The sequence below is a fragment of the Balaenoptera physalus genome, assembly GCF_965194825.1.
Source record: "Balaenoptera physalus genome assembly, chromosome: 5".
Lineage (NCBI taxonomy): Eukaryota > Metazoa > Chordata > Mammalia > Artiodactyla > Balaenopteridae > Balaenoptera > Balaenoptera physalus.
This window is the reverse complement of record NC_138884.1, coordinates 113,081,909-113,101,403: the sequence shown is the minus strand read 5'-3', so window position 1 is coordinate 113,101,403 and position 19,495 is coordinate 113,081,909. Positions and strand designations below refer to the sequence as shown.

The 19,495-nt window shown below is 44.4% G+C and overlaps 1 protein-coding gene across 2 annotated transcripts; it reads left to right on the top strand.

The window, feature by feature from the left end:
• The first annotated feature begins 110 nt into the window (after nucleotides 1–110).
• On the top strand, nucleotides 111–19,278 carry LYAR (Ly1 antibody reactive). 2 transcript variants are annotated; one of them, XM_082462521.1, is made up of 10 exons: nucleotides 126–268; nucleotides 2,283–2,353; nucleotides 5,683–5,857; nucleotides 7,241–7,355; nucleotides 10,420–10,527; nucleotides 10,645–10,728; nucleotides 13,947–14,346; nucleotides 15,057–15,143; nucleotides 18,380–18,465; nucleotides 18,962–19,278. In XM_082462521.1, the coding sequence occupies exons 3-10, from the start codon at nucleotides 5,736–5,738 to the stop codon at nucleotides 19,094–19,096; spliced, it is 1,137 nt and encodes a 378-aa protein (XP_082318647.1). In that variant the 5' UTR covers nucleotides 126–268; nucleotides 2,283–2,353; nucleotides 5,683–5,735; the 3' UTR covers nucleotides 19,097–19,278. The 2 variants fall into 2 exon arrangements, with proteins under 2 accessions (XP_082318646.1, XP_082318647.1); XM_082462520.1 differs by lacking the exon at nucleotides 2,283–2,353 and having other exon boundaries at nucleotides 111–268.
• The last annotated feature ends 217 nt before the right edge of the window (nucleotides 19,279–19,495 follow it).

Genomic DNA, 19,495 nt, shown 5'->3' with positions numbered 1-19,495 from the left:
CACCGCCCTCAGCACCGTTCGCCGGGCTCCACCGGCAGCCGAACCGCCCCGACAACGCCCCCTCAGCCAGCAGGATCCGCCTCCGGCTTCCGGTTGCGTCACTTCCGCCAGGAGGTGTGGCCACGGCGCGCAGGCGCGCGGGGAGGCGCAGAAGCGAGTTTTGCTGGGGGAAGCTCTGGAGGGAGGTGGCGGCTCTGCTGGGCGGGCGGTGGCGATTCCACGTGCTCCTCGTGGCCGGTTGAAACCGTTGGCGGGCGCTGGCTGAGAGGTGAGGGGCGGTGGCCCAGAGGTCCGACCTAGGAGGCTGGGGCTCAGAGAGTGGGGAGGGGGACGCGCTGTGGCCGATGCCTGCATTTCCACCGTTAGAGAGTCTCTCCTTTGGCTTATACGCATGGAAGGAGGAAATGCATTCAGGTCCCATTCGTACTCTGGGGAAGTGGAAGGAGTCCCGGATTTGGGATGACCAATTCCTCCCGGTTTTAAAATGGAAAGGTCCTCGTGCCGGGAACCCACAGAGGGGGTTGCATCCAGGATGGTTGGTCACCGCTGGACTGGGCTGCAAGGCTTGCGGCATGTTGGGGATGAGGCGCTTGCCTTCTCTGAGTCTTGGGGAGCTGGGTCCCAAAGGAGGAGGCCTTAGGGCATAGTGTTTGAGAGCCCGGGACTTAGGGCCAGAATAGCTGCGTGTGAAAACAGGTTTGCCACTAACTGGATGTGTAACCTGCTGCAGGTTACTGAACCACTTCGTGCCTGGTCTGTCAAAAGGGAATAATATAGAATCTAACTCAGAGGATTCTTGTGAGGATTACATGAGCCCAAACGTGTTAACCGCCTATGATAGGGCTTGGCACATAGTAGATGCTCAATAAATGTCAGGATATTCTGCAACTCCTGCCTCTGAGGAGAGATTAGGGGCATGAGGTGGGGTGTGAGTGAGTGCAAGGCTGCCTTTCCTGCAGAGGGCCCATCTGGGACTTATTCAAAGAGCTCCCCCAGCCTTCCCCACCAGTGCCTAGCATAGTGCCTAACAGATAGGCTTGCACAGATAGTTATTACACCAGTGTTTAAACCCGTGCTGGTGATGTAGTGTGTGGGGAGGGTGTGAGACTGCAACTGGGAGGCAGAGAGACACGGCTCAGCTTCTCCCAGCCTCAGCTGGCTCATCTGTCCAGTGGAGATGGGTGTACCTGCCTCCTAGAGTTTTTGCAGAGCAAGGGAGAGGTCCTCCCTGAGTGCACATCCAGACCCTCATCACCCCACATTCAGAGGTTTAGGTGTGATGGTGGACAGTTTGTACTTGTCTGTCCTTCCCTTTCACCATACCCTTCGTTTCTTGGAATTCTCCCTCCTCCCCGCCACCCCCCAGGGGGCTCAGGACTGGCCTAGTTGACCTGATGGCATTGTTTCACAGATGGGAGAATTTAAGTTCTGAGGGTTGAGTGCTCAAGGTCACAGTGCTCACTGGGGGCTGTTGACAGCTTGGCCCCTCAGGTGGGCTGTTTCGGTGTGTGATGGTGGCAGTGGGGTTTGGGTCTGTGTGTGTATGCGAAGGAATGTTTTAAGAATAGTTTTTTTTTTTTAATAAACAATACAAAAATGTGTAGGGAAGAAGGTAAAAAATCATTCCAAATACAATCCCAGAACAAACCTGAGTTCATGTCATCAGGGAACAGGGTAGTAGCGTGGGCACCCATGGGGTGGGGAGCTATAGGAGACTAGAGAGAGTTTATGAAGATGGATGGGTAGACTGAGGGTCACATTTAAAGAAGCATGTGGGCTTCCCTGGTGGCGCAGTGGTTGAGAATCTGCCTGCCAATGCAGGGGACACGGGTTCGAGCCCTGGTCTGGGAAGATCCCACATGCCGCGGAGCGACTAAGCCCGTGAGCCACAATTGCTGAGCCTGCGCGTCTGGAGCCTGCGCTCCGCAACGGGAGAGGCCACGATAGTGAGAGGCCTGCGCACCGCGATGAAGAGTGGCCCCCACTTGCCGCAACTAGAGGAAGCCCTCACACAGAAACGAAGACCCAACACAGCCATAAATAAATAAATAAATAAAGAAATAAAGAAAGAAGCATGTGTTTGGAGGGGACTGGGAGCCATGTCATTGATGTGCAGATTAATAGATCACAAGAAATTATACCATTGGGTAAGGATCCATCATTGACATCTGGTTATTTAACTTTCCACACAGTGCTCTATGATAGATAATAGACCCATTTTACAGATAAGCAGAATCTGCGAAGTTTAGGTACCTCAAGTTCATTTAGTTTTCACTTGGCAGATGTGGACTCCAGCTCAGATCCTCTGGCCCTGACTCCAGGCCCAGGTCAACAGAACTTGGCCACCATCTTGGTAAGAGGAGACTGAGGTGCCTGGATTGCTTCACAAGTTCCCGGCCCCGTACTGGTGCTGTCTGTTGCCCATCAACTCAGCGCTACTGTCCAATACCCATCATACTCTGCTGTGACAAGGGTGGTCCCCTTGCCCAGTGTGGCCTGGCTTTAGGCTAAAGACTTAGGTTTCCTTTAAATGGACGGTCATGACATATATGGCACCTGAACCCAGTAGACAGGTGTCCTAAAAGTCTTAATGCAGCATGTTTTTAGCTTTTCTCACCTCTGAGCTACAAATGTTACAAATTTACCAAAAACATCATTTGAAAGTTTAATTATTTAAATTTCTTCCACATTTATTTAGTCTTGTGAAGTTTGAATGAGTTGAGTCTTTTGTTTCAGGAAGTGCAGTGCTATCTTCAATTAGAGGAGCTGAATTTTCACAGGGTGTCTTTTTGTAAGTTTGTAGCGTTTGCACTTCTGAAATTGTCAGCCCTGCACTCAGACTTGCCAGGCAGGCTGTGCAGTTAGGGTGGTTTTGAGCTTGCTGTTTTGCAGCCCCTCCCTCCTCTCCCCACACAGGCACACAGGCAAGTGTTTACTGCATAAAAGAAAGGGGTAAGCTCCTTACAGACCTTATCTCCTTGGCAAGCAGGTGGCCACACTGCCCCCATTGCTCATCAACTATAAAAATGCAGTGATGGCTCTAAAAATCCAGAGGCACTGTGAGACTGAGTTCTGGCTTTCTGTGCAAGCTACGCATTCTACCTTTTTTTTTTTTTTTAATTTTTATTTATTTATTTATTTTTGGCTGTGTTGGGTCTTCGTTTCTGTGCGAGGGCTTTCTCTAGTTGTGGCAAGCGGGGGCCTCTCACTTTCGCGGCCTCTCTTGTTGCGGAGCACAGGCTCCAGTCGCGCAGGCTCAGCAGTTGTGGCTCACGAGCCTAGTTGCTCCGCGGCACGTGGGATCTTCCCAGACCAGGGCTCGAACCCGTGTCCCCTGCATTGGCAGGCAGATTCTCAACCACTGCGCCACCAGGGAAGCCCCGCATTCTACCTTTTAAAGAATCGCAACAAATTTCTAAATGCGAACGTATGCCACAAAAGACCAAATGAAAACGTTTGGAGGGGTATTTTTCCGACGGACATGTGACCAAATTCTAATCCTCTTCTGAATTGATGTTTACACTGTGTATGGTTAATCCCCAGAGGTAAAACATGTTTTACACAGATATTCCGAGCATCTTTTTTGTCAACATCACTGGCTTCTTTGAGTTGATAAATTTTGTCTCCAGCGGTCCTCTTCAGGCCTTTAATTCCTGACCTTCCACTGCAGCCGGCACCTCCCAGCTGGATCTCAAAGGCTGCCTGAGCCTCCTCCCCTCCCCTCTCCCCCTTGATTAAGATACAGAATAGACCTCAAAAATGAAGGTTGGAAAGCTCCAGTCCAGAGCTTCAGTTTGAGGGGGTATTTTTTTCATTGTTGAATCTCATTATGAAAGTACTTTTAAATTTTCCAGCAGATAATTTGGCTCATCGCAGCTGCTTCTGCCTTGTGTGTACGATGACAGTCCGTTTCTTGGTGATTAATTAATGGTTTACTCTCATTCTTAGACCAGAGTGCCGCTAGAGACTATTTATTTGTCAGTGTGGTGTTGGCTTTTGTTCTGGCCTTGTTCTCTCCTCGTGAGGCAGGGTGGCTGCTCCGTTGCCTGCCAGTAATCCGTCATCCTTCTGCGGGGTGCAGAATGCTGGCTTCGGGGGAATGGGTCACAGTCCAAGTGATGCCAGCCCCCCAGGACTCGTGACTGTTTCACATGTCTTTACCATAATCAGATGAGAAGATGGTCTTTGTTGGTGCGCATCCCAGAACAGTCAGGTTTGTTTTCCTCTGGATTCTCTGCTAGGCTGTAGCTGACCACATGTAACCCTGGTGGTGAGCTGAGGAAGGGGTCCTGGGGTCAGGGACCCGCGTTTTGTGTGTAGCACATCAGGCAAACTGACATCGGACAGTGCTCCGCAGGGCAAGAGACCCCCAAGAGAGACCAGCTGGGCCTCTGTAAACCCTGGAGTTGCAGCCAGGATGTACATTTCCATTCAGGGTTGAATGGATGGGAATAGCCCTGATCCTTGCTTAGGTATGTCCTCTCCAGCAGTGACTCAGAACGTGGGAGTGTAGGAGAGACAGTGATTTCATGCATGAGAATTTTCCACGACCCAGGAGTCACTCATTTGTGCTGAAGGATTCTCAAATGAAGTCTTATCCTGAAACAAATTGTATCATTTTACTTGATCCTTACCTTCACCATGAGGAAGAAAGTGCTGGGTTAAACAATTGTTCTCAATATTTTTGCTATGAAACTTACTTATAATGTAAAATGACAATACTCTTAGAATCTAGTGATAAAAAATTATATAACCCTGGAAAGTTACTATGACTTCTGTCACACTTTTAGGTGAATTCGTGTTTTCTTGAGCACAATAGCATCTCCGTGAACTTTTAAAATGGTAGTTATGTGTAGGTGTGGGCCCACTTAATCATGGAGCAGTGCTCGGGACACTTGGGTTTGGGAACACCCTCCAGTAATGCAGCACCCAGCATTGGGACACCTGAATATGGTCCCATTTCTTTCTTATTGATCTGACAGGGAGCCACACCTACTCCTGTCCATTAAAACTGAGAGGCACATCCTCATTTTTAACATCTGGTGGGTACATAGTTATGCCTATATGAGTGCTTTCTGTGCTTATAGAAATTATTTTTAGGCCTCTTCTCCACTTTCTAAACCTTTCTCAGTTCCCCTTTTGCTGTGTTCGTATTGTATTTGGGGACTTGAAATAATTTGCAGCGCATACCTAGAGGCATTAGAGAGAAAGAGAACTCATGTATGCACTTTAAGTTATTGGGAAAGGTAGGATATTTCATTTAACGCCCCCAAAACTCTTCATCTCTAGAGACAGCCTGCGAAGCTTAAATCCTGGTTCTGCTACTGTGTGACCTTGGGCAAATTACTTAATCTCTCTGAGTCCCAATACCTCATGTAAATTGTGAACAGTAATAGTCCTTACCTCATAGGGTTGCTGTGAGGATTAAATAAGTTCATTAGCGTAGAGCTCTTAGAATAGAGCCCAGCACATGGTAAGCACTCAACAAATGTTAGCCATATTATTATTGTTGATTATAATTTTACTTATGTGGTGGTAGAGGTTTATGTAGATTGCTAATCAACTTTGATTCTGTTGTGTTGTTGTTTTCATGTGAAAAGCTAGCTGTCTGAATCATATATTTGGAAAAGAAGTTTCAGACTACAATGATAATTATCTTTTTTCCTTTTTGATTTTTTTTAGGATAAGACTTAAAACCTGTCTTGGATAAAAAATATTTAATCATTTAGCTAAAAATGGTATTTTTTACATGCAATGCATGTGGTGAATCAGTGAAGAAAGTACAAGTAGAAAAGCATGTGGCTCTTTGCAGAAACTGTGAATGTCTTTCCTGCATTGACTGCGGTAAAGACTTCTGGTAAGTTCCACAGAATTCAGGTAGATCCATAGTAAAGGTCCAGACCAGTTATGGAACCCCTGGTCCCACAAAGCAGTAAAAAAAAAAAAAAAAAAAAGAATAAGCAAGAGGTAAATTTGAGGAAAGAAATTAAGAACAAAAATTAAAAGTGCCTTACAAGACCGTTTGCGTTTTAAGGGTGATTTAAAGAGAAGACTCAGGGAAAGGGAATTATGGGTTCGGTTATAATCTGATCAGTCTGTGACACTTGCTGTTGTGTCCTTGGCACCGTTACCAGACCCAGGGAGGTGACCACGTAGAGTAGGGTTTCAGGGGTGTGGTGTGCTGATCACAGTGAAGAAATGGATTTATAGACCGGGAAATGAATTTATTAATTCACAGTGGAGGAGCTATCTGGGAGAAGAGGCTCGGCCCTCCCTAGAAAATCGGCGGAGATGGTGGCAGTGAAGCTCCTGGCCCCCCGTGTGTGGTGCTTCCACTGAGGGGGTCTCTGGAAAGGGGAGGACTGAGGGGAGGGGGCAGGATGGATCTTGCTCGTCCACTGTTTCTTCGGGAGGGTCATTCGCAGTTGGCCAACCTCAGCCTCGTACTGATTCCCTTCAGCTTCAGAGGGTTCAGGTAAAAAGGACATTTTTGGTGCATCTGCCCTAATGGCCTCTATGGCATTTGGGGGATATTTGCTGACAGTCCCTTTTAATTTCTTTCTAAAGCAGTGATATTTAAAACAAGAAAAAAAAAAAGTTTGGAAACTGCTAAAGTCTTCGTTCATACCTAATCCTAGGAGGAAGGATATATAGAACAGGTGAAAATTGGGTGGTTTCTCCTTAGGGGACTTTGCCCTCAACCTTGTCCCAACGTTTCCCTGAGGACCCCATAGAGCTTCAGAAAGATCGTTTGAGACAGAATCGAGTTTTCTTTTTTTCCAAGGCTCTGAGATCTTTTTTGTGACCTGATACCACCATTTTACACCACCTTTTAACTTAGTCTACAACTGATTATTGATTGCCTACTATATTACCAGGAAGTCCTACAGGTTTTGTAATTTAAGATAAAGCCACCCTGTTGCAGAGAATTCTTTTCTTTTTTATTTAGTATATATTCACATATGACTAAAAAACAAATGCTGCCTATCAATTTGATTTTAAGACATTTGTATATAAAAATGGGTGGAAAGTTTGGTGGTGGGTTTTGAACAGTTGGGAAGAAGGAAAATGTGATGTGACCAGGAGGTTACCAGCATAGTAAATGAAAGAGGTGGGGTGGCCGTGCAGAACACAGATGTGAATGTAAGTGTGGACGGCAGAAGGCTGGGGCAGCGTGCTAGCTTTAGACAGAGACTCCAATTTGAGAATCAATCTAATGGTGGAACTTTCTCACTTTAAGGGGTGATGACTATAAAAACCATGTGAAATGCATAAGCGAAGATCAGAAGTATGGTGGCAAAGGGTATGAAGGTAAAACCCACAAAGGTGATGTTAAACAGCAGGCATGGATTCAGGTAAGGTCTTTCTTTCTTTTTTTTTTTTTTTTTATTAGTATTTTACTTGGACTATTTCTCTTTTTTTTTTACGACTTCAACTGTTCTGTTTTTTAATTTATTTTTATTTTTATTTATTTTTGGCTGCATTGGGTCTTTGTTGCTGCACACGGGCTTTCTCTAGTTGCGGAGAGTGAGGGCTACTCTTCATTGCGGTACGCGGGCTTCTCATTGCGGTGGCTTCTCTTGTTGCGGAGCATGGGCTCTAGGCGCGCGGACTCAGTAGTTGTGGCGCACGGGCTTAGTTGCTCTGCGGCATGTGGGATCTTCCCGGACCAGGGCTCGAACCCGTGTCCCCTGCCTTGGCAGGCGGATTCTTAACCACTGCACCACCAGGGAAGCCCTGTAAGATCTTTCTAATTCATCAAGAAGCTTCATCTGACATCTTCTACTTTCTTGGGACACCTAAGAAACCAAGAATAAATGTATCATCTGTGCAGGCAACACCCAGAAACATCACGTCTTAGGATAGAGCTCTTTATTTCTCTTTCAGTACAACAGCAGTGTATTTTGTCTTTACACGTTTTGCAGATTTCTTGCAAAAATATTTCCTAATTCTCACTGACTTTCCCTTGGCTACGAAACCGAACGGAAGCTTTCTAATCTGTATCTGCATCTAGTGATGATGTAACTTTTATAACTCAAACTATGTTAAGCTTTGATGGCTGTCATCAGAGTCGGGCAAAACAGAGACATTTTCATAAATGTGAGGAATTTTCTACTTCTAAAATAAAATGAAAACATACATTATAAAAGTGGCAAAAGCAACGAAATCCGTAATTTACCGAGGTATAACTTCCAGTATGTTATTCACCATTTACAGAATAGTAGCAGGAGGAAAGATTCAGAAAGGAAGGTAGGAGAATGAAAAGACAAATGTCATCTGTGTGGAAACTCTGTATTTTCCTGGAAATCAAATAAATAGTTACTCTCTTTGATGACAGAGTTTAAATGTGAATTTTCTGATACTGACTAGCTTACTGAGTTAGAAAACTCCTGGGAGGGAAAATCGGTTCACAAAGGACTAACAAAGTCTGCCAGTGCAGGTTGAGAAGCTAGTGAGACCCCTTGTCTTAACTGAGGTATTTGGGCTGGCGGCCATCAGCCACACTTTGGGGCCCTATGTCTGCTCTCCCTGAGCACCAGATGACATTCCTAGGCCCCTGCGCTGGAGGTGCCTGGTGTGTGAGTTCTGTGTCTGTTGACATAACATCTTGAAGGAAATCCTCTAGAGCAGAGTTCAGCAAACTACAGCCCACAGGTCAGATCCGGCCCACCGCCTCTTTGTAAAGTTTTATTGGCACCCAGCCATACCCATTTGTTTACACATTGTCTATGGTTGCTTTAGTGCTACAAGGACTGCACTGAGTAGTTAGGACAGAAACGGAGTGGTCTGCAAAATCTCAAATCTTTTCAGAAAAGGTTTGCCCACCCTTGTTCTAAACTGTCAGGCTTCAGCAGCCGTGCCACTGTATTAGAGATCCGAGGACTTTGTTCTGGATACTGTCCTGGTGCACCGGTCCGCTCCCCATCTGAGCCCTCTCTAGCTCCCTAGCTGGCGTCGTTAGCAGACACCTAAGACCGAATGTGGTCTGCTGGGAGAGTGCACGGGTCCTGCTGCGACCTGTCCAACAGACATGGATTTGAGTATTTATTCTTTTCCTTAAATCCTTAAACTCTCCATTTTTAAAGATTGAATTTTGGAATCCCATCAGTGTTAATGTTCACCGAGCATCCTTCCAGATGTCTCTGTGCTTATACACGGAGAGTGGATAGTGGGTCAGGGAGAAATACCCTATTTGGCATGGATCACAGTGTTTTCCTCCAAACTTGGTCTCCGGTGCGCTTCTCGTCTGGTTCCGCACGCAGCTCTGGCCAGTGCTGAGCTAGCCTGACTTCTTCCTTGTTCATGCTTTCTTGATTTGTTTTTCTGCCTGGGTGCCTTATCCTCTTTGTACCCTATGTCAGTTTTTTTCTGGTCTGTTTATATGTAGCTGCAGTTCTTCCCTAATGCAGGGACCCTTTCCTGCACTATATTTGTTTAGCTGCATTATTTGTCTTTATTTGTTGGTTCATAAGTGACCATCTTTCTTATGTATTGCCATCTCCCTAACTTTAATAATTACCTTTTTCCTCTGCCTTCACGGTGATTGCCATAAGCCCTTTCTCTAGATCACTTATTTATTTTTCATCTCTGTTCTTGCTATGTCATGTTTGTTTGTTAGATTTATTCCCTAGTCCCTAGACTATCCATTTTTGTCTTATTCTTTTGATCACTTTTGGTTTGTTTATATTTTTTTCTTTCAGTTTTTAAAAATTGTGATAGATTATACATGACATATAGTTTACCATTTTAAAGTATATACAACTAAGTACATCCACAATGTTGTGCAACCATCACCACCATCTATCTCCAGAACTTTTTCATTTTTTGATAGGGATTACATTTGAATCTGTAGCTCTCTTTGGGTAGTACTGACATCTTAATAATATTGTCTTCAATTCATGGACATGGGATATCTTTCCATTTATTTGTATCTTTAATTTCTCTCAGCAGTGTTTTATAGTTTTCAGTATATGTCTTTCACCCCCTTGGTTGGTTAAGTTTGTTCCTAAGTATTTTATTCTTTTTGATGGTATTATAAATGGAATTGTTTTCTTAATTTCTTTTTCAATTTGTTTACTGTTAGTGTATATAAATGCAACTTGATTTCTGAGTGTTGATTTTGTATCCTGTAACTGCTGAACTTGTTAATTGGTCCTGAAGATTCTTTTTGTGGAATCTTTTGTGTTTGCACCATATAAGACTATGTTATCTGCGAACAGAGATTATTTTACTTCTTCCTTTCCAATGTAGGTGCTTTATTTCTTGCCTAATCGCTCTGGACTTTCAGTACTATGTTGAATTTGTAAGCATAGACATTAATACAAAATCTGTACGTGAAGTGTGAACCCTCTAGTTTGACTTTCATGAAACTCATCGGTCAATTATTTATTGTTTTTGTTTTATCTTCCTTTTTTGTAGAAAATTAATGAATTAATAAAAAGACCCAGTGTCGGCCCCAAAGTGAGGGAACTTTTAGGGCAAATTAGTGGTTTTGACAACGTTCCCAGGAAAAGGGCGAAATTTCAGGTATGTATTTGATATGACTTCCTTGAATGGAAGGGCTATGGGCCTATTGGTGACAGCTTATGTATACCTGTCAAAATATGGGATAAGTGGGTTTTTTTCTTTTTCTTTTCCATACAGAATTGGATGAAGAACAGTTTAAAAGTTCATAATGAATCCATCCTGGAACAGGTGTGGAATATCTTTTCTGAAGCTTCCAGCAATGTAAGTCAGATCTCACTCTAGACTTGTAGTGTGGCAAAAATGATTGGTAATAATGAAATGGGAATGTCTTATTTTTGGAGGTCAGGACAGCCTTCTTTTTCAGAGAGCCTCTCTGTGCCTTCATTAATGGGAAGGAATAAACAGTGCACTGCAGAGAAGATTTCCTTATTGTGCAGAGAAAGGTATTTAATCCCAATGTTTGATAATGGTACCAGTTAACATGAATTGATCTGCTTAGAAATCAGGCAGCGGGAAGTGTTAGAAAGAACGGGACCTTCGGGTTTCTGACAGATCTGGTTTGAATCCCTGCTGTGCTGTTTGCCAAGCGTTTGATCTTGAGCATGTTATTTAACCTCTCTGAGCCTAAGTTTCCTTATCTTAAATAAAAGTGGGTATTTATACTCAATACTTACTGGGTACCTGATGTGTGTCAGGCCCCAAACAAAAAATAGAAAATATCTCAGGTGTGATAATGCCACCAAGAAAAATAAACAGGGTGAGGACAGAGAGGGTGACTAGGTGTTCTTTTAGGTGTGGGGTGAGGGGTCACAGAAGGCAAATGAGGGTATACAGACATCCCAGCTCATGCCCAGCAGGTAGGGGGCACTTGGTAAGTGCTGGTCTCCTTCCTTCTGCTGGACGGAGAAGTCGTTGGAGTGAATGAGTCAACCACCTTCAGCCAAAATGGTTTGATCAGAGAGGCCCCAGATGTGGAATATACATGCAGAGTCTTACTTTGATATCTTGTAGGCACATTCTTGGTTACATTGTTAAACATTTTTCTCATTAATTCAGTTGCACTTAGCTCCTACTTGGGGCTTAAGTCCCATCTGGAGACACATTGTTAGTGTTTCAAAAAAACAGTGGCATCTGTCTGGTCTTTTATTCTAGTCACCTTGTCAGCAATTGATTTGCTTTTTTATGTAGAGAGAATAGTTTTGGCCACAAATTGGGATTAAAAATGAAACTTTCTCTTGGCAGTATATCTAGCGTTTGTCTCTAAACATACAAACTAGGCCTTTGAAACCTTAATACCAATCATTTAATTGGCATTTATGTGGCACCTGCTTTTTAAAGGTTATTTACATTTTAACGAAGAATCAAAAGTTTAAAATTACTTAGTTTAACTCCAGAGCTCAAAAAAAAAAGTGTTTTCCACTTTCCTTTTTAAAGCCGTGAACATACTAAGAATTAAATAAAATAACCAGCAAGCAGCTCGTGGTAAACTCTGAGCTCTATAAAATGAGGCTTGTTATTGCACTGCCTTTGTACAGTAAATGTCCCAGCACGTGCCTAGAGATTGTGGTGCAAACAGTTCAGAGGCCCCGGAGGTGTTGGGCTGGAGGCTTTATATTCTTCTCAGCTACAACACTCTCTGTACCCTGGTGCGCATCGCACCTGGTCACTGTGGACGCAGCCATCCTCAGGCCCAAGTCCTGCCCTCCAGAGCTGTATTCTAGTGGGGGAGACAGACAGCTGAGTATAAGGGTTGATGCTATGGTGTCAGGTGGTGATATGGGGCAGGAAGCAATGGGAGGCAGGAGATGGGACAGAGAGTAAAGGAGGGCGCTCTGTCAGGAGAGAGTCGGTGAAGTCGTCCCTGAGGTGGCCACATTGGAGGAGAGCCTGGAATGAAGTAGGAAGTAGATGGGGAGTGAATTTGTTCACTCATTTATTGAGTGGCTGCTGGGCGGATGAATGTGTGTTTCCCTCCCTCCTTCCCTCCCTCCCTCCTTCCTTCCTTTCCTCGCTCTCTCCCCTCCCTCGCTCCACCTTCTCCCAGCAGCTGGGGGATTGGTTTGGAAGTGGAGGCGAGGCAGCAGCTGGAGACTTAGCTGAACGGGTCAGTCTCGGGGCTGCGGCGCTCAGACCCTGGTGTGATCATGCTCGCTACACACTGTACCCTAGGAGGGAGCTTGTAGGACAGGGTGTCCCTCTTCCTCCTGAGATCCTTTCTGAACTCATCCCCTGCCTCCCCCGCATGTACATGGACGACTTGACTTCTCTGAACTGCTGCTGAGAAAACTCCAACTATTTAGTTTAATCTTTAGTATTAATATCTTAAATGCTACTCTGAGCCAGGGGCTGGGCATTAAGGGTTGCCTGAGGCGGGAGCTCAGTAGAGTTCTCGTTTGTCAGTGAAAGCCAGGCCTTCATTTGGTCCAGCTTGGGAGCAGCATTCCCCCCTTGTGACCTCGCCTCTCAAAGGAGGAGGACTGCGGTGACTTGTGCCAGTCACCTGGCCGGTAACTAACAGGGATGGAACGTGGGCCCTGGCCTCGGACTGTCCACCACACCTGCAGCAGCCCCAGAGCCGCCAGCACTGACCTTGGCCCTGCCCCTCCAGATGCATCAGGGCTCCCCGAGCAGTTCAGTGAATTGCTCCACATCCTCTTTTGAGAAAGGGCAGGCCTAGAGACTGCAGCATATTTATAGTCAGAGGACAGCAGGCAGTGGGGCTGGCTTTGCTGAAGTCATTTTTAAAAACAATCTGTGTGCTGGTTTGAATAAGGTGGTGCAGTAAATGGGAAGTTTATCTTATTCCAGCTCACATTTCCATGGCTCCTTACTCGCCACTTTATACTCTGTCCAGGTGTCCCTGACTGTCCGCTAAGGGTAACCATCAATCTAAACACTGGTGATGATAACAGCACCTCTGCCTAGTACTCAGTAGTTTACAGAACTCTTCCCGTACATCTGGCTGCTTTATTGAGCATCGCTTTTCTCATTTTATTCGTACATGAACTGTATCAGGTAGATATCACTAGCTTTCTTTTCACAGATGAGGAAATAGGTTTGGAGCAGATAAATAACTTGCCCTGAGTTACCTGGTTAGTAATGAACAGAGCTGGAACTTGAACCCAGGTCTGCAGATGCATAAATCTGGTGGTTTCTGCCACACCTACATGCTCGTCTTCTACCTAAAAGGCAAATAGCAAGCCAGAATTAAAGGTCTGGCTTTTACGTGACATACGGATTCTTCACTTTTCCAGTGGAATGAAAATGTTAAGTGCAGAGAGGAATGTGGGCTGGGGGTAGTTTTTTCCATTTTTGTATATTTACTGCTACATGTTAACTGTTTTTTTTGGGGGGGGGGTCACAGTTATAAAATGGTAAATACTAACAATTTCCTTAGAAGAATTTATTCAGTAGATACATGAGATGATATGTGTCTGGAATGAGTATTAATGTGTTTCTTGGTTTTGCTTAATAATAAGGAACCAGTCAGTAAGGGGCAAGATCAGCAGCCTCTGGAGCAAGTGGCCAAACCACGTGCAGAGAACAACGCCAAGGTCGCGTCCTCCAAAGCAAATGACAGCATGGAAGAGCCAGCAGAGACGAAGAAGAATAAGAGAGAAAGGAAGGAAGAACGGCAGAAGAAGAGAAAAAAGGGAAAGAAAGAACAAAAATTAGAAAACCACCAAGAGAATTCAAAGAGTCAGAAGCCTAAGAAGCGCAAAGCAGGACAGGAGGCCGAGCAGGAGGCTGCAGGGGAGAAGAGCCAGAGGAAGAGGAGCAAGGCTGAGCGCACCCAGGACGGGGCGGTGGACAGAGGCGCGGAGCGGGAAGGGGAGACAAAAACCAGTCTAGGGAAAAGAAAGCGGAAGCATTCGGAAGGTTTGTGGCTAGCTTATACTCCAGGGTTTGGTTTTTGTTTTGTTTTGTTTTTTGGTTTTTTTATAAATTTATTTATTTATTTTTGTTCATCTTTGGCTGCGTTGGGTCTTTGTTGCTGCGCGCCGGCTTTCTCTAGTTGCGGCGAGCGGGGGCTCCTCTTCGTTGTGGTGCACGAGCTTCTCATTGTGGTGGCTTCCCTTGTTGCGGTGCGCGGGCCTCTCACTATCGCGGCCTCTCTTGTTGCGGAGCACAGGCTCTAGAGCGCAGGCTCAGTAGTTGTGGCGCACGGTCTTAGTTGCTCCGCGGCATGTGGGATCTTCCCGGACCAGGGCTCGAACCCGTGTCCCCTGCTTTGGCAGGCGGATTCTTAATCACTGCGCCACCAGGGAAGCCCCCCAGGGTTTGTTAAATACTTTTTAAGCTGTGAGTTTGGGATATCTAAAATCTGTTAGACCTTGCCTTTTGAACCACGTAAGGCAGAGAGCATAAGGTTTGGGATCAGGCCGTCCTGGGCTTAGTCTGGGCAGGTGCCATCACCTCGCAACTGCCCATTTTGTCATCTGCCTTGGAGGAGAAACCCCATGGGTCTGGGGTGCTTGGGGAATGAGCAGGGTGATGGATGTGATGGGCCTGGCCATGTAGGCCTCTCATTAAATGGTAGCTGCTAGTATAAATGTGAAATATTTTTTTAAATCTTTCTAATTACTTAGTTGAAGCAGATTCTAAGAAGAAAAAGATTAAGCTCCCGGGACATTCTGAGAACGGAGAACCGGAAAACCATGAGGCTCCTGCAAAAGGTATGGCTGCCATCATTTGGAAGCTCTGCTCTCTTTAGGCTGGGGGAGGAGGAGGAGAGCTGAGCCCGTCTGATGGTCATGCCCTCCGGAGGCACGTGGAAGAACTTGAAGCAAAATCCGCTCTCTAGGGTGTGACTGCTAAGTAATGAGGGAGAGCTGTGTGAGTTGGTCTTACAGGGTCTGTCCAGCTTTAAGGATAGAATGTAAAGCTGTCTGGATTGGAAGCATGTGTTATCTTTGGAGCTTAAAATAAACCCTGGTTCTAAGGCCCTGTTCGCTCTCCCTGCTTCCTTGTCCCTGCCTCTCATCCTCTCCGAGAAGTACCCTGAGGTCCAGCCGGCCTTGGCTGTTCCTCCTCCCGTCTCTGGGTCTGTCCCTGCTGTCCCCGCGCTCGGAGCCCCACGGCCACCCCGTCCCTCAGCCAGAGTGCGCAGTTGTCAGCTCCAAGGTTCCTCTTAAATGCTGCCCCCTCCACAGAGCTGTTCCCACTGCTCAGGCCTAGAGCACTCCCTAGGGTCCTGCCAGTCAAGGACAGGCCCGAGGACCCGATGGGAATCGAGACTTTATTCACAGAACTTCAGTAACTGCCCAAGTTGGGTTAGATTTCTTAGCTTGTAACTTTGATTATGTGAAGCTTTTCTTTTTTTTTTTTTTTAAGTTAAATTTTCAGTTTTGAGATAATTGTAGATTCACGTCCAGTTGTAAGAAATAATACAGACTTACGGATCCTTCTGTAACCTTTACCCCATTTCCTCCGAGGCTGATACCTCACACAACTGTAGGACAAAACTCCACTGGGCTGTTGACCTCGTACAGTCAAGAGACAAACGTTCCCATCCCCACGAGGACCCTCCTGCTGTCCTCTTATAGCCACACCCACTTTCCTCTCTCCCCACCCCCTCCTTTACCCCAGAGGTCAACACTGTCCGTTTACCTCCATTTACCTCTCTGTTTACCTCTCCATTTCTATAATTTTATAGTTTCAGAATGTGACATAAATGGCATCATTTAGTATGTAAATGTAACCTTTCGAGACTGGCTCTTTCCACTCAGCGTTATTCTCAGGAGATTCATCCAGGTTACCGCACATCTCAGTAATCCATTCCTCGTCATTGTGAGCAGTGGTCTGGTGTGAATGTACCACAATTTGGTTATCCATTCGTCTGTTGACAGGCATCTAGGTTATTTCCAGTTCAGGGTTATTATGAATAAAGTTCATGTACAGTTTTTCCTGTGGACATGTGTCATGTTTTCCGGAATAAATGTTCAGGAGTGCAGTGGCTGTCTAGTACGGTAGTTGCATGTTTAGTTTTTTAAGAAACTGCCAGCTTCCTCAAGAGTGGCTGTACCATTTAATATTCCCACCAGCAATGTGTGAGGGGTCCAGTTTCCCCACACCCTGGCCAACATTTGGTGTTACTATTTTTTATTTTAGCCATTTTAATGGGTATGTAGTAATAGCTCATAGTGGTTTTAATTTGGATATCCCTAATGACGTTGAATATCTTTTCATGTACTTATTTGCCATTTGTCTATCTCTTCATTAAATTGTCTGTTCTTGTTCTTTGCCCATTTTCTAATTGGATTGTTTGATTTTTTTTTTTTAACTGTTGGGATTTGAGAGTTCTTTATATATTCTAAATACTAGTCCTTTGTGAGATATGTGGTTTGCAAGTTTTTTTTCAGTCTGTAGCTTGTCTTTTTATCCTCTTAACAGTATCTTTTTGTAGAGCAGAAGTTTTTGATTTTGATGAAGGCTCATTTATCAGTTTTTCCTTTAAGAGATGATACTTTTGATGTCATCTAAGAACTCTCTTTGCCAGCCCTAAATCCCAAAGACTTTTTTTCTGTTTTTTCCAAAATGTCTTACAGTTTTAGATTTTACACCCAAGTCCATGATCCATTTTGAGTTAATTTTTATGAGGTATGAGACTTGGTTCAAGGTTCATTTCTTTGCTCATCAGTGTCCATTTGGTCCACACCATTTGTTGAAAAGGATGTCTATTCCCTCAGTGAATTGCTTTTGCACCTTTGTCAAATATCCATTGGGCATATTTGTGTAGTTCTGTTCTGGGTTCTGTTTCATTGGTTTGTGTATCCGTCCCTCCACCACACATTCTTTTTTTTTTTTAATATTTATTTATTTATATATTTTTGGCTGTGTTGGGTCTTCGTTGCTGTGTGTGGACTTTCTCTAGTTGCGGCAAGCGGGGGCTACTCTTCGTTGCGGTGCGTGGGCTTCTCATTGTGTGGCTTCTCGTTGCAGAGCACGGGCTCTAGGCGCGCAGGCTTCCGTAGTTGTGGCACGTGGGCTCAGTAGTTGTGGATCACGGGCTCTAGAGTGCAGGCTCAGTAGTTACGGTGCACGGGCTTAGTTGCTCCGCGGCATGTGGGATCTTCCTGGACCAGGGATTGAACCTGTATCCCCTGCACTGGCAGGCAGATTCTTATCCACTGCGCCACCAGGGGAGCCCCACCACACATTCTTGACTAGAGTAGTTATATCCAAAGTTTTTACATTGGGTAGGCTTATTCCTCTCACTTTATTCTTTTTCAAAATTAGAAGATTTAGAATAATCTTACCTATATCTGCAAAAAATCTTGCTGTGATTTATGTAGGAATTGCATTATACCTGTATATCAATCTGGGGAGAATTGGTCACTTTACTGTGTTGAGTCTTCTACACCATGAACATAGCATGTCTTTCTGTGTATTTAAATCTCTGAATTCTTTCATTAGCTTTATGTATCTTCAGCCTACATGTCTTCATCTTCCCAGAAGCAGAGGTTCCCTAGATGAGTCCTAACCTGCTGACAGGAATTATTTGTGGCTGTCCTCTCTGGTTCAAGGTTCAGCTCCTTTTGCTCATCTTTGCCTTGCTTACTGTGCTTAGACAGCCCCTTGATCTTAGTGGATCCTTAGTAAATCTTAAGTTCATTAGATACAAGTCCTATCTTTTTATAGGAATTTATAGGATGGTGGTACTTAATGATACTTAGTTAACCTGCTCACTCTAAGAATGAGTTCTGTGGATGGTAGTCAGCGCTCCTAGGCCACTGTGATTGGACGGGGCAGGTGTCTGCAGCACGGTACTGTGGCATCCTGTCCGTTCTGGGCTTCTTCATTCCTGGGTAGCAGCAAATAGATGGTGCAGAAATGGTTTCTTAACCCTTTTGGTAGTACAACAGTGTTTTACAGTAATACAGTGTTTTACATGTAATTCTCTATATTGTAGGTAAATTCAACTGGAAGGGAACTATTAAAGCAGTTCTGAAACAGGCCCCAGACAACGAAATAACAATCAAAAAGCTAAGGAAAAAGGTATGAAGTATGAACCAGGTATATATAAGCTGGGGAGAATCAGTTCTTTATTTTAAAATGTACAGTTTTGTTCTGTTTTTCTAAATCTGAAATACTGTAGTGTGTATGTGTGTGTCTCAGTGACTTTCAAGTTGCTCCTTTTAGCCCCTCAGGGCTTGTGGGGAAGGGATGGAGCCAAACCCATTCACACTTCCTCAGCCAGAACAGTGCCTACATTAAATATGAAAATTACTGCTCTAGATATGTTGCTATCTTTTGATTATTGCAGAACAATGTTTTTTTCTCATTGTAACTTTTTATCAGTGTCTGAAACATGCAGCCAAGTGCTCACACGTGTACAGCCACATGAATTGTCACGAGCAGGACACCCTTGTGTAACCAGCACCTGGGTTCTTTCATTTGTCACTGTCGGCCTTATTGTGGGTCAGAGGAAGAACATTGTAGGTCAGTTTTCAGGACAAATACACCCATTTGACAGTTGTTTTTCTTTGTGAAGGTTTTAGCTCAGTATTATGCAGAGACAAATGAACATCACAAATCTGAAGAGGAGCTCCTGGTCATCTTTAACAAGAAAATCAGCAAGAACCCCACCTTGAAGTTATTAAATGACAAGGTCAAGCTTTTAAAATGAACATTTTTATATTTAAAAATCGAATCCATTCCATTGATCTCTTCCTTTCACAACTGTTTGTAAAACATGTAATGAATTATAACAACTCAAATTTTGCTTTCCAAAGCTGTATTTTTAAGTTAAGAAAAAAATATATTTTTGGTAAAACTTGTATGAGAAAATAAAATATATTCTTGTCCCAAGTTCTAAATTTGTGGTAGTGAAAATATTTTTAAATGTGACAGGTCAAAAAATAACTTGGTCAGACTAGGAAGCAGTTGTTTTAACTACATCACTTCTACACATTTTCAATTAGAGGGTTTTGTGGGTTAGTTTTTTGCACGGTTTAAATGTACATGTGAATTGTAGTATTTCATCCAGGAACAGTCAAAACAGTCTTTTGTGTATCATAATCTTTGC